This window comes from Catharus ustulatus, chromosome 12 (genome assembly GCF_009819885.2).
Source record: "Catharus ustulatus isolate bCatUst1 chromosome 12, bCatUst1.pri.v2, whole genome shotgun sequence".
NCBI lineage: Eukaryota > Metazoa > Chordata > Aves > Passeriformes > Turdidae > Catharus > Catharus ustulatus.
The window spans coordinates 14,607,641-14,622,350 of record NC_046232.1 but is presented as its reverse complement, the minus strand read 5'-3'; the positions used below and the strand labels follow the sequence as shown (position 1 = coordinate 14,622,350).

Here is a 14,710-nt window from a genome sequence, read left to right as displayed (position 1 = left end):
GTAACCAGGGAGAAGGAGAGGGCCTAAGTAAAGAATGTCAGGAGGAGGGTCAAAAGCCAGGACATTTTGCCACTTACCACACAGATTGTACTCACTCACTCCAGGAGGGGTGATTCTTGCTGCCTACAAATCTGTGCAGTGCTGCTTGTACCTGTATGATTCATTTCCACCATCTGTATTTGTGCCAAAATATAGATAGATACCCATGCTGGTGCATCCCTAGATGGAGAGACCAACAGACACAGACAGGTGGGGAGGCCTCCTTTTTCCATTCTGCCTTCTGGAGATCTTGGCATACTTCCTCTTTCATTTATTCACTACTTTATTGACTATAGAATTGAAAAAAATGGAAGAAAAAATAAAGAAAAAACACTGACAGCACAGGAGAGCAGAAGAGAATCAATGAAACCAGACAGGAGAAACAAAATGAATGTGTTTCTTGCCCCTTCAGCAATTAATTCTCATTGCTTCTGATCAAAGGGTTCAGGAAACTGTAGTCCTGTCTCTCCATCTCTTTCTCACAGAACAGAGTGTCTCAGCTTTATTTTGAAGAGACTGTTTTGATCCTGAAGGTGCTAAGTACTACAGAAAACACGTGAGGAAACAGCAAAATTATTCTGCTCACCTTCCTCCATGCTTTTCAAGGAGTATTAAATCTAAAGCATAGGACAGTTGTGTGTTCTGGTCCCTATGGAGTTGAGATTCAAATGTGGAAATCTGTCTTAAAAGATCACAAACACACTTTGAGAGAATTTTTTTTTTCAATAAATTCCCCAAGAAGCTCTACACACAGTGCTTCCCAGTTTTTCCCTCTTCCTATTGACATTGACACAGAAAGCTTAGACTTCAAGCTCTGAGTGCTAGAGGCTATAAAACCTGAGATCTAGTCCAATTTAATCTGTCCCTGAACAGCTCAGGGAGGCTCTGAGTCTGATCTAAATTGTCCCTACCTTATGCTCCCCAGCTCTCTTCTTCTTGTCATGTTTTATACTCTTATTGACTTTTACAGAGCTTCCCGAGTAATTCTTCAAGGAAGATTGACTGATTTAAGGGGTTAGTCATCCTGCAGGTTAGTAAACATGACAGCTGGTTGAGGATTAACAGGAAATCATGAATAAAATCATTGGGATTGATAAGGGATTCTCAAGCAATTAAAGTTTTTTTCACAGAGAGTAAAATAGAAAACAGAAATACAGAATGAAGGTCAAAGGAGGAGGGTGACCTTTTCCACGCTGACACCCTGAGCCTCAGAATGCAGAGTTAGTTCAGGTGGTTACCAGCAAGCAGAGCTGCAGGACAAGGTGTGGGAGCCTGGGCAGAGCTGTGTGGAACTGGAATTGCTGTGGGACCAGCAGCTCAGTGCAGGGGCATGGCAGCAGGGTGGTGTGAAGATGCAGAGCAGCATTAAAATGAGTTGGCAGCTTGGGCTGGGGTGCTGGCTGGTGTTAATGGTAGAGGAAATTGCAGGACCAGGGCAGGCAGCAGAAAAACCCTCCAATCCCCTCTCCAGGTAAGGTTTGCTAACCTAATGCAGAGAGCAGACTGAGATGACTTCAGGTGACTTCTTTCCCCCTCCCAATGTCTCCATCTGCTTCATCACTGGGATTGAGGTTTGCTGCCCATGCTGCTTCTGCTTATTCCTTCTGTGCCTTCTCTTGTTGCTGATTTTCTTCAGGTAGCATCTTCCTATTCTCTCACTTAACCTCTAGCTGCTTCTCCTGTCCCGTGAATCCCCACTGATGCCTTTGAAGTTCCAGGTGTGAGAGGCTCTGGCACTGTGTTTAATGAAGTGGAAATGGATTGGAGCCCAGTAGCTCTGGAGCAGCAGCACCAGGAGCCATCTGCTGTGATCTGCAAGGGCTGATTGGCATTCAGAGAGCTCAGCTCCTGCCCTGCTGATGCTACCTGCCCCCCCAGCTGATTACTGAGCTCCTGACAGCTTTTAATGCGTGTCACAGCAAGGAGTGGCAGGAGCAGTCAGGAAAATTTAGGCAGGGTTGGTTTAAAGGGAGGGAGCCTGGAGTCTGGTATGGTTTTGTTTGTCCTGAGGGCCAGGGTAGGGAATACAGTGGGTGAAGGGATGTGTTTTAGAAACATAGCAGAATTTGTATTGTATCACAAGTTTTATCATCTTCTCCTTTCAGTCTGATATCCTGGAGCTACATGATTAAAGGAATATTGTAGATCTCTTTTATATTTTTATAAATTTAATTTTTCTTAATTTTCTTTTTGTAATTTTCTTGCCTATGCAGTAAAGCCTTTAGACATTATCTGAATATGACCTTTAAAATATTAGAGCCAGAAAGCAAGAGAAAAGAAGCCCAAACTGCTATTGGTGGTGTTGGTGTTTTGTTAATTTTTAAATACTGTGGGTTTCCAGAATCACTTGATTCATGGCTTTCATTATGCAGGTATTTGTGGGAATACATTTAGAAGTTAAACATAATTTCTCTGGCTGTGACAGGACTGTACAGCCACAAGGTTTTTGAATTTGTTGATCTCAGCAAGGTGTTCTCTCAGGACTGAAGTGCAGCAGTATGTGAAGATTTTATGCTGTTGACTACTCTTACTTTATTCAACTTTTCTCACTTCTCAGGAGCTTTGGTAGTTTCAGGAAATCTTGTGGTGCTGCAACTGGATTTAGGTTTATTAGCACTTGGAAGGAGATACAGACTGATGGTTTGGTTCACCTGGAGGGTTCCTGTTTCCAGACAGGACGCTGTTGTGGTTTCCTTTTTTTAATGTATTGTTCCAAGAACCTAGGTCATGCCCAGCAAAAACCATTTTAAATATTAAAAAAAGGTAAAAAAAATTGTTTTTTAACTGACACCATTAAGCCAGAATGAGCAGGTGTTCAAATCTGAGTTCAAGCACTGAGCAGCCACAATGACCAATAGGAAGGAGTTTAATTGAGCCTTTTCTCTCCTTTTCAGAGTCCAACAGCCGCCGGGCAGTGAACAGGGGTTACCTGGGGGAACTGCTGAGACTCTACCAGGACTGGCATCGCAATGATGTCTCCAACAACTACATTTACATTCGTAGGGGTCTCCTGCTCTGCCTCAAATACATCACCAACATCCAGCTGGGCAGGGAGACTTTCCTTGGTTCGCGGGGAATGGAGATTCTCTTCACAAGTGTGCAGGTAAGTGATGCTTTTTGTGTTTAAATGAGGTCATTTGGGGGTGAGGGCTGGGTTCTACATCCCACTGCAGGAAATGCCATCGTTATGTGAATTCAGGATAGGATATATAGATGAAAAAACTGGTAAAATTAAGAACTATTGACTTTCTACAAAGTTAGTACTTCAGAAAAGCTAAAGTGTTTAATTTTAAAACAAATCTTAATTCCTATGAGACGCATGGGAATTCTAGTTCATGCTTTTAGTGCTTTTCTCTTTCCTTGTGCATCCTGCTGCCTGCTTGGATGACTTCTCCTGAAGAATAATGCAGTATCTCAATAGGGGAATTGCTTGGATCTTTCATGAGATTTTTCTTTACAATATCCAGATGATTCCACTCAATCAGCCTTTTAAACAAAATGCTCATTTAGCCAAGCCTTTCCTAATGAGAAACATCCATCAATAGTTTTTTTCAGGAGATTAAATTTTAATCTTGTGAAACACTAATGTGAGTTCAAGAAAGATGCCATGGTCCTGTGGATGGGATAAGGTATAGAAAGGTATGTATTTCTGTAAGGTATAGAAAAGGCAGGTACAGAGCAGTGAGAGTTTCCTCAGCCCTTCAGCAAAGTGCTTCCTTAGCTTGCTTTGAACTTAGAGAAAATCACCCCTGTGATTCCATGGGAGTGTTTCCATTGTCATTCTTACTGCCTATGCATGATCTCACTCTAGAACCATCAGAAGAAAAACCTGTCTCCTTCTCCCTTAAAAAAAATCCATTCCCTTATGACTCAGTGTGTTTTTCTTCCCCTTTTCCATCACTGTCATGAAGGATTCTTCTGTGAGTCATTTCTTACCACCAGCGTATGGGAGACTTCTGGAATTTTTTCACTTCACCTCATGAAAAATTGACCTTTCCTTTAGGTAGGATGAGCCAGCAGACCTCCCAAAGGATTATGGCTTTTGTTAAGGAGAAGTCCCTGGTCTGAAGAGACATGAGTGGGGTGGATGGAAAGAGCTGCTCGAGGGTGGATGTTGGCTCGTTCCCTCTCCAGAGCCTTCCCCAGCCTGTGGAGCTTTCTGAGCTAACACCTCCTGATAGCTCAGCCTGGGAGCAACTCCATGGCAAGTGCAAACGTGGGGCACCTTGGGTGAACAAACAGGAAATGACACACCAAGGCTCCAGCAAGCACTGCTAATGCTAATCCTTCCAAAGGTCAGAAGTGGAGCAGAAATGACAGCTTCAGGGGCCTCCACATTGCTTTTTATTTTTTTTTCCCAGTGTGTGTTATTAGGGAGACCTTGGACAAGGAATAACCAAGGTTGATGTATTCAAAGCTCAATATTCTCTCACTGCTTCTTTGGGGTATTGTCAGTCTTGCAGTGTCTGTCCAAGCCATGAAGTGTTGGCAGGAGTCTGGCAGCCCCAGGAGCTCTCACTCGTGCTCTTCCCTACTCTAACCTGGGGTAGAGGCTGCTGTGCCATGAAAATGTTCATAATTTTCTTGATAGAAAGATGGGAAATCTTGTCTCCTGACATGGACAACAGGCAAGAGAGAAAGAGATAAAGGCAGGACAAGACAAACAGCTCCTGACTGGGAAAGCAGTGACTGTGTGTGGACAGTATTTTAGTGCCTTCAGGGAATGCTCTGGCTGTGATGATTAACCTGGACCAAACTCTGAGCAGATAATGAGGTTTTTAAGGTGTTAAAGTCTGGCTATAAAAGTTCTAAAACTTTTCAAGCTTTTTTTTTTCCTTATACAGACATATTTATTGAAATGAAAACCATTTTGCCAAGATGGATTTGTTTTAAACTCCAGTGGAAATTCAATTTACAAGGCTGGTTTTCAGTTGAAATCTCTCTGGCTGCCTATTGTCTGGGCTGATGGACAGATGAAATACCTGAGCTTTTAATAGTCCTTAAGCTTATTTTTTTACAGGAGGAACCAATAGTTCAAAAACTGTCACCTCACATAGATTAGAAGTGACTGCTGCTCTATTTGAGAAGAGTTTAGAGATATTTTAGAGGAATTCAGAGATATTTTGAATTCTACTTCTACCTGGAATAAAAAATAATTTGAGATAATGAAATCATTAATGGAAAGGAAGTACTTTCTGTTCCCATTCCCTTTTCCTAACTGCACTTAGATTTTCCTGTGACAGTTAAATGGTATATTCACATTAGCACTGTCTGGCTTTGTGTGCAGTGACAGAGCTGCCTACTCTGAGACAAGAAAACAGGAGAGACTGCTGCATGGAATGTTATCTTGATATTTTATCACTCTTCCATCTGGTTCCTTAAACTTGCCTTGTTTCTCTTCTGCCTTCCCATACTATTCTAGGATAATATTATCCTATATTCTACTCTCTGTTTGCCAGTAGGAACATCCATCAGCATCACTATCTTTTGTCTTACTGTCATATTGAAACCTCCTTTTTTTTTCCTGTATATCACATACCATAATATCTGTCCTATTCCCGATTCAATGGAGAAAAGATTGAGTGTGGAGATTAAAAAGCAGATCTGAATCCAGGTTAGCTTTACATAAGTTTTCTGAGCTAAGGATTTACTCTTCCCTCATTCACATTATTCCACCACAAAAATAAATGGGATAGCTTACACTCAGAGCAGTCTCCTGTCTGCTTCCCAGGTGTCAGTAAAAAGGGCTTTTCCAACACACTGATGTAATAATTTTCAGTTATTTGTAAACAGTGTTACCTTAGAATCTGAGAGCACTTTATGAGCAGTAATGAAAACAGTCCCACAAATTCCCTCTAAGGTATCTGAAGGCTTGTTTGCACTTGTGAGTTAATTTGCTGTACAGAAAAATATGACTTTCAAATAGCATCATTGAATGACTCCATGTGTTGAAGTTCATTGTGTGGATGAACATGCCTTGTTCTTGACTATTTAAATTCACTTGGCAATGAAATAAGTTGGTTGTCCCAAGGCAGGCAATTAAACAGTCCTATGTTCACTGTTTTAGCAAAAACAGATCAGTTTTAGTAAACTAAACTAGTAGACTGTTAAGAATATTAGCCTGTTCCCACATGTAGACAAACTTTCCTAATCTTTCCTTTAATAACAAGCAAACAAAGGCAACCATATGAAGGAGTGAATAAATTGAAACAGAAATAGAAACCGTTCTCCTTGGTGTTTGCTCTACCCATAATAAAACTTTCCTCAGAGATGCTTTCATAATTTTCTTTTCTCTCCCCCTAGTTCCAAACAACCAGAGAACTAGAAATACATATTAAAATTCTTGTAGTGAGTCTTGTAAGCATGTCAGCTTTAGATGATTTTTTCTATCCTCCCTACAGGAATCCTGGTTAATCCCACTGAATCTTATAATGCCATTCAATCATACATGAGAAAACAGAGTAGAATCCTCTGCAACCAAAAGAACCCCAGTGCAGCCATTTTTCTGTTCCTGATTTATAGTACAGCACTTTATACTCACAGAATCATTTAGATTGGAAAAGACCTTTAAGATTCAATCCAGTCATTAATCCAGCACTCTCAAGTCCACCGCTAAACAGTGTCACCTTTTCCTGGAAGGAGATCAGGTTAGTCAGGCAGGAGCTGTGTTCCAATGGTCATTTTATGTTCTTTATGTTCTTTTGGCACTCTGCCTGGTTCTGCTGAATGTTTGGATTGTCTCTTTTTTTGGTGTTTTTTTTTTTTTTTTTTTGTCCAGCCCAAATCCTGACTATGGTCTATCAGACAATGGCGTGAAGTATTTCTTCTTCCCTCTTGTTTTTTCCATTTTATCTCTGCCACAGGGATGCAAAATCATTAAATAGTAGTAGAATGTATTGCAATATTTTTCTTTTGCCTTACAGCACATTCATGCTGCTTATTTAAGTTGCATTCCTGTTCTGATGAGCTCAGTCTTAGTTCCAAACCAATGAAGAAAACATGCTGAGAGGCAGAGTGAACATTTGGGTAGGATACTGCACTTATGATTCAGTCACTCTGATGGAGGCTGTGCTTTGGATGTGCTGTATTTGGGCAAATCCAAGGGCTGGGTTTTCTGAGAACTGCACCCATTGGTTTTAAACAACTTTGCTTTTGGGCAGCACTATCATTCCTTTATCCAAACTCCCTGACTCTGTTATGTTGAAGACATAGACTGTGATGTATGAAGACTTGCATCACTTCTATGATGTCCCAGGGGGTCTTTGCTCTAGTTCTGTGGGGATTTTGGTTTGTTTTGTTTGCAACAAAAGTCTGAGGAGCTCACTTACACAACAGTACAACAACAACAAAAAAATACGAAGTGTTCTGTGTCTTCAAAGTATACCTGGGCTGTAAAAAATCCTTACATGTCTATTTTTCCTCTTCTGGATTATAGCAGCAGAAATTGTAGGGTACTTCAGTTATCAATTATTTTATGATTAGGTAATATATAGTGATCTTTCAGAATAGCTCTTGGGCCTGATGCTTTAACCACAGAGAACAGAGTGCAGTGGGAGTGCTCTCTTGGAGAATGCATTGTGTACCATGAGCACACTGAAACTGTGCTGTTAACTGTGTTTATCTCTGTGACTTTTGGCATGATGACTCTGGGTGCAGTTGTGCTGAAGGGGCAGAAGCAGCACAAATTTTGGCATGTTTTGGCAAGCAAAACCATACACATGGGCTCCACAAAGCATTTTTTAATGCATATTAAAAACCATATTGCTTCAGTGCTTCTGTTACCTGTGTTAGCTTCCTTTAATGTACCCTGACTACAACGGTTTGGAGCAGAGCTCAGAGATGCTGTGTCTCCCAAATGACATGCAGGGATGGAAATCCTCTGAGATCCATGCTAACCTGCATGGCTGTAAGAGATGGACTGCAGGAACTCGAGTTCAGACTGCAGAACTTGCTGTTCCAGTTATATTCCATCAGTGATAAAAAAAAAGGGGAAATAATGTGAACAATATGGAGCAAAGTGTCCAGCACTTTCACCTGGTTTTCAGGTACAATCACAGTGCAGTTTCCTTGATTTGTGAATATTCCAGAATTTAAGAAATACATGAAAAGAAGTATTGAAAAGTGATAACTAGACAAGATTATTTCAAGAGTAAACCTGTAGCACTTACAGGACTGGAAAAATCAAGTTTATGACTTTTTGTTGTAGTTTATGGGTGTGAATCATGAGTGGTAAAGGGAATTATGTTCTCACTAGAAGAGTGGCTCTGCTTTGAGGGATTATGTGTGACAGGGAGGACTGCTGTAAGAAGCTGTCCTTAATGTAGTTCTCCTTTGTTTCCTAGGACTGCTTATCTTGTAAAAATCTGGATCCAATCATAACTACTGCGACTCACATTCTGAGGAAGTGCTACCCCAAGGAGCATCTGCCTGTGGTGACTGTCAGAAGTTCCTATTCCTTCCCTCTTCCTGGGAATGCCAGTGCTGAACCCCCATGTGAGGGCTCTGAAGGTAAATGGCTAAAGGGCGAGTTCAGAAGGAAGAAAAGGAGCATGACATGAGAATTAAGTGTGGGATCTGGGGAAGGGAGACTTGGCATAATCCCGAGGTTTAGAGATAAAATTAATCTGATAACCTACAATGTCACTCAGTAGGGAAGAAATTACTCCCAGGTCTTCTTGAAACTGCAAGAGTTTGTTTGGAGAATAAATGAGAGAAGACAGAAAGGAGCAAGGAAAAGGAAAAAACCAAATTCTTCTATTATCCAAAAGAATAATGGAGCAGAGTGGTTGTAGCAGAGGCTGGAGATGCCACTGCTCCCCAGTAACAGACAGTGCCTTGGCTGCTTGGGGGGCAAAAACTGCCCTGCAGCCTTTTCAGTAAAAAATTGCAAGAATTATTGTCCTTTTCCCTTTCTAAAGTAAAGGCAGATAGCAGTCCTGCTGCACGAGTAGAAGATGGGAGCTCTTGCTGGAAAGCAGAACTGGAGCACAGGCAGGAGAGGTGCTCTGCAGGAAAGGCTCCATGATACACAGAAGCAATTTTTGCTACATTCAATTTGTGTGGAAGATGCTGAAATACTGTAACAATCATAGCAGTAAAACACCCTAATCTAGATAATACAGATTAAGAGCATCCTGTAATATCATTGCAGCCAAGCAGAAAATCTCTGCATTGCTTTGCAAAATGAGTTGGATCCATATCATGGGGACATTTGTCATGGTTTTGAAAGGCAGAGCTTGAGTCCAAGAGGAGAGAGCTTTAAAAACTGGGTGAATTAGTGCCAAATTCATTTATATGAGATTAACAAATGGGATTTGCTTTAATCAGGGTTGTGGTGGGTTGTGGACCTTGTGGCACATGTAGAAGAATTTACATCTATTTCTCTGTGGGGTATGAGAGGGATATTAGGTTGAACACCTGTCTCTGTCTCCTTCCTACTTCTGCAGGTGACAGTGAAAGTGAAGGAGAGGAAGAGGCTGAAAAAGACTGGGAGAACGAGGATGTGGAGAGTAAAGAGGAAGTAGGTATACAAGCATAGTTCCCATAATCATCTGCATACTGGAAAATAAAACTTTCATTGTCCATTTTCACCCCCTGAAACACTATCTGAGCAGAGAATGTAGATGTGCATGTGGTCCCATGTGAGCACACTAGATGGGTAATAAGAAGAAAGAAAGAAAGAAAGAAAGGAGAATGCACTGACTTTCATTAAAATGTGCCCTGCTTTTATTCTATTCATTTTCCCACTTGTCACCCAGGGTGGAGGGGGTTTGGTGGCTTCTCTGTTCCTGCAGAGACTACCCAGAATCACATCCACAGTCAGGGATAAATGGTGGATATTTGATCTGCTAGGCATGTGCCAGGAAAATGGCACTTAGGGAAAATTGATTTATCGTCTAGGAAAGGCTAAAACTTTCTTTATTCCCATATCAGTGCATATTTAGGCTGTGCACCTACCCTAAGGAAAAGGTTGGTTCTTTTAAGCCACAGCTGGTGCATTTGAACCTATATGCCTTCTTTATTTGCTGCTGCACACAGACAAATAATACAATTAATTATTCAATATTTCTCTGAATTCTCCCGTAGCACTCTCCCTGCAGTAACCTAACTGGGAAAAAAAAAACCAAAAACCTTCTACCAGCTGAAGATGAGAGTGCAAACTTTTTTGTAGTGAAAATACAAACAAGCTCATATGCAAATGTGAAGTAGTGAATACTGCTAATAAGTCTTGTCCACATAAAGAGGCTTGGGAAAGCAAATTAAAGAAATGAAGTTGCAAATACAGTCTAATTAGAAATGATTGAGACTTCTGTGAAAGGGAATTCTCATTACTTGTCCTGTCTTTTTCTCCTCAAGTATTAAACTGATGTCACCCAGTGAAAAAAAGAAGTTAACCCCCCCCACATTATCTGAGTGTCCTAACTTGCCCCTGTCTGACTGTTTTTATCTGAATATTAGAACTCGTCAAGATGCTCATTAGGAATAAGGCTCATAGTGGATTTATCTCCTTCTTTAATTAGTTATTCATTCAGTAACAGCTCCACCATGCTTCTGAACTATTTCATTATTCATAAGGATTTACCAAGTAGATGTAAGCAGTTTTGGGTTTGTTTTTTTTTTTTTTATTTTGCCTAAGAGCTTATTCTGAATATGAGTTTTAAATACGGTTTGTCTGGTTTACTGGCCATATATCTCCTGTTAAAAATCTTGTTAAAGGGAAAGCAAACAGGGAATGGATAATGAAGTTTCAGCTTATCCACTTTTTTTTTTTTTTTTTTTGTGTAAGATTTTTTGCACAATGTTTGCTGGTATTGATGTGATTTACAAACATTTTCACAGCTACATAACACATCCATGCATGCTAGCAACACCAACCAAACTGAAACTTGGCTCTACCCTTCCGTCAGGAACTGTTCAGAGGGTTCTTTGAAAATAAAAATCACCACATCAACCATCTATTCTTTTTCATCCGAAATTTGAAGCATCTTAAGCATCAGTATAATGCAAATTATACTCAGTGGCAAATCCTTTTCAACCGACCTCATGCTGCTGGCAGGTCTTCACTGCCTTTTTATCTCTGCCCAAACAATACTTCAGACTCTGCTTTTTCACCCAAGTGTGGCTCATGGTTTGAAATGCCATGGGCACTGCTGCATTCAGCCAAATTTATTTTTTTGTTTTAATAACAACTTTGGAAATGAATCTGTTTGTCAGGAGCAAATAATTACTTTGATGGCATTTGGTGGGACATAGACACGTTGAATTATTTGGATAATGGTGTAATGTAATGCCCAGTCATCAATGCCATGTTTCCATCCTTACTTCTTGTTCCAGCTTCTCCTGTTTTTTTTTTTTTTTATTTTTAGTTTTTGGTTTCTGTTTTTTTATGTAATAGTTGAATGCTTGACATAGTTTGGCTTTGGTTCTCACATCTATCATGGGTGAGGCTGCACATTAATGCACAGCAGCCTTTGTGAAAGTTTCAGATACTGTTTTTGTCCTCAATTCACTGATGGTTGAGATCATCTCATGGGGCAGGTGTAACACATGTGCTTTTCTAATTCTGCTTTTGTAGGATTGTGACTTGGAGACAGATGTGAATAAATTGAGGTCGAGGCCAGTGCTTGACCGGCCAGAACAAGAGCTTGAAAAATATGAAGCTCTGTGTGCAGAGCTTTCCCAGAATTTTCAGGTATGACTGTAGTACAGTTTCCTTTATTTGTGAACGTTCCAGAATTTAAGAAATACTTGAAAGGGATTATTGACAAATAATAGCTAGACGAGGCTATTCCAAAAGTGAATCTCTAAGTCTTACAGGACTGGAAAGCCAAAGATTATGACTTCTGCAGTAGTTTATTGGTGTGAATCATGAGTGATAAAAGGAATGATATTTGATGCACATTTCTCTGGGTGTAGATTAAGTAAGCAGTGTTGAATCAATTGCCACATGAGAAATCTGTCAGATAATTTGTATCCTTGCTGGCAATTTCAACAGCAATATCAAAATCAGAATGAGATGTGAAAAGTAAATACTGTCAACTAGTGGTTTGAAGGAAGAGGAGATTGCACTGAATGAAATGAACAGTTCAAATCATTTTTTGTAGTGGTGCTTAGGACAAGAAAATAAGGAATATGGCACTCATTACAAGTTTTAGAATTTAGGGCAGCTACAAACCTTGTTTCAAATATGAATCTGAAAAAAAGATCACTGGGTTAATGTATCTCCTGTAGGCACAATGTTGTGATATTGATTGTGACCATAAATAGTCAAATGGAATTAAATCATACTCCTGCATGAAGGTGGAGTTTTGCATGACAGATTGGCCACCTTTACCCTCCTGTAACATTTATATCTCTAAAAAAATACCTTGCAAAACATCTTCCCTTTTTTGTTTGAATGATTGGTTTTGGTTGAGTCATCTGGGCGAGTCATCTCCATCAGATCCTTTTGGTTTCTGAGGATTTCTGTTGGAACAGCTTTGTGGATAGAGAAACACTGGCAAGTGGTCCATGCACTGAGTTTGCTCTGGCTGTTTTATTGCTTGAGTACAGTTTTGGGAGATGTGTAAATATTTCCTTTTCTCCTCCTTGAAAAGTTTCATCTGGAAGGAGGCACAATCTGTCTGTAGTTTCTTTCAATTTCTTCTGCTTTTTAAATTTAAAGGAGCTTGAATTTGAATCTGAGGAAAAGAAGAGCTTGGAGGACAGGACTGAGAATCTTCCCTCTGCTCCCTCTCATTTCATTCCAAGTGCTACTTCTGTGAAACATCCAAACTGCAGATGGAGGAACCAAAGTGTCACAGAGATGGGACCAGATCCAGGGGAACAGGATTTCGAAGTCCCATTTCAGAGCTGGAGAAAGGAGGAGGAATGCATATGGGATAAGAATGATGAAAAGAGAGACATTGCTGAAGAAACCCAGGATAAAGACTTCTGTGAGGAGGAAGATCCATCCAGGAGTGATCTGTTTGCTTTTTGCCCTCTCCCAAAAGATGCTGCTTGGTACAAAACAATGTTTTACCCTCACTGTGAGGCCTCGCTCAATCCTAGTCCTGAAGGGAGGCTGGAGAGCTCAGATATAGTTAGAAATCTTCTGGAGAAACACCACATCCCATTCCACAGCCCTTGTTCCTACGCAGCCAGGGCCAAATGTGTGAAGTCCATCCCAGGCTACAGAGAGCTGGCATTCCCAGATTTCTGGGGCCACCAGGCTCCTCCCTACAGCAAGCCCGTGTTGGAGCGCAAGCACGGGGTGCAAAGGTGATTGTGCTTTAATGTAGTGACCACCTTGAGAGCTCTTGGGCTCAAACCTGGCTTGGGTAGGTCTGATCTAACAGCTCTTGTTGAATGTCTTAGGAAGTTATTGAACAACTTTTTGCTACCCAATTATTTGCCTTGATTGATTGGTAAATTCATCAATATATCTGTATTCGTGATGGGAATCTAAGATGGGTTGTGAATCTGTGACCTTGTTAGAGCACAAAGGAGAACAAGTCCATTTTAGAGATGGAGAATCCTCTGTGTCCTTGTGAGATGTATTTTTACCTTCAATCTTGCTCTTTATTCAGTCACATTTTGTGCTTGCACCATTGGTCCTATCTGATTCTTTCAGGGAAATTCCTATCTGTCCTCTCAGGAAGGACCTCTTGTTATTTAGGTGCTCAGATGAGTGGGAAGTTTTGTTTTGAAGTCATGCTGGGAGAGAAAGCTCCTATAACAACAGGTTTTTTGGCTTGACATAGGCCTATATGCAATGACTTTATATTTCCTTTTAGTGCTATGGAGATTATTAGCAGGCAGCAAAGATGGATTCTGTGCTAAACTTTAGAGCTGATCAACAAATGGCATTTAAGACCACTGATTTATAACTGCTAGGGAGAATGATTCTTTCTGCAGTAAATATATGAGCTAGAAATCTTATTTAGAGGGAAAATCACTCTACCATCTTGTTGTTCTAAAAGTTCTGCTTTTAAGGCTACAGCAACATGTGTCACTGTACAGCTAAAATAGGAATAATCATATCATGCTTTGAGGCATAACATGATTGCTTCAAAGGTCAGGAAGAAAATCTGGTATTCCACATTTGACCATCTTCAGGGAACAGAGAAACTCTGTTTAATAATGAGTAGAAATCAGCTTGACTTATAGTCAATATTCACTATGAGTCAGATTTGTAGGTTTGTAAGTTGTGGCAGATATTTCCTCACAGGGTAAGGCTGTCCACTTGGGGGTTGGCAATGACTGGGAAGAACTGGGGATAAATAAAATTTGACACAGTAGTGTCAAATTCAGCAGTGAATAAAAAATTTTGCAGAATCAGTGGTTTAACCCAAAAGGCAACTCACTGTAATGGGGATGGAACAGAAATGTTCTCACAATGGGAAAAGAAAGTTCACCTGGAATTAGCACATGGAAGTCCTTTCCAGTCCTTAAAAAGAATTTCCTAAGACTCTTTCCAGAAGAATATTCCATATCAATATTTCACACACTGTCACTACAATTTGCTGATTTGCTGCTTTCTTCTTCCCAGGGACAAAGTCCTTGATGATGTTCGCCGCCTGATCCAGCCGGGGGATGTGATAGGAAGAACTGTGTTTGATTTGGATGATCCCAGGTGGGTCACCTAAACTGAGTGTGCAACCAGGGGCACTGCCATGCTGTCACTGAGCTC

The 14,710-nt window shown here is 40.6% G+C and overlaps 1 protein-coding gene across 4 annotated transcripts in view; it reads left to right on the top strand.

Moving 5' to 3' along the window:
* The window catches only part of AGBL1 (AGBL carboxypeptidase 1), a 367,447-nt gene that overhangs the window by 51,175 nt on the left and 301,562 nt on the right, over nt 1-14,710 (top strand). For all 4 annotated transcript variants that reach the window (XM_033070851.1, XM_033070848.2, XM_033070847.2 and 1 more), the window contains 6 exons: nt 2,934-3,142; nt 8,382-8,547; nt 9,486-9,559; nt 11,615-11,731; nt 12,704-13,299; nt 14,570-14,653. In XM_033070851.1, the coding sequence (XP_032926742.1) occupies nt 2,934-3,142; nt 8,382-8,547; nt 9,486-9,559; nt 11,615-11,731; nt 12,704-13,299; nt 14,570-14,653 (1,246 nt within the window). The remainder of the gene's footprint in view (nt 1-2,933; nt 3,143-8,381; nt 8,548-9,485; nt 9,560-11,614; nt 11,732-12,703; nt 13,300-14,569; nt 14,654-14,710) is intronic.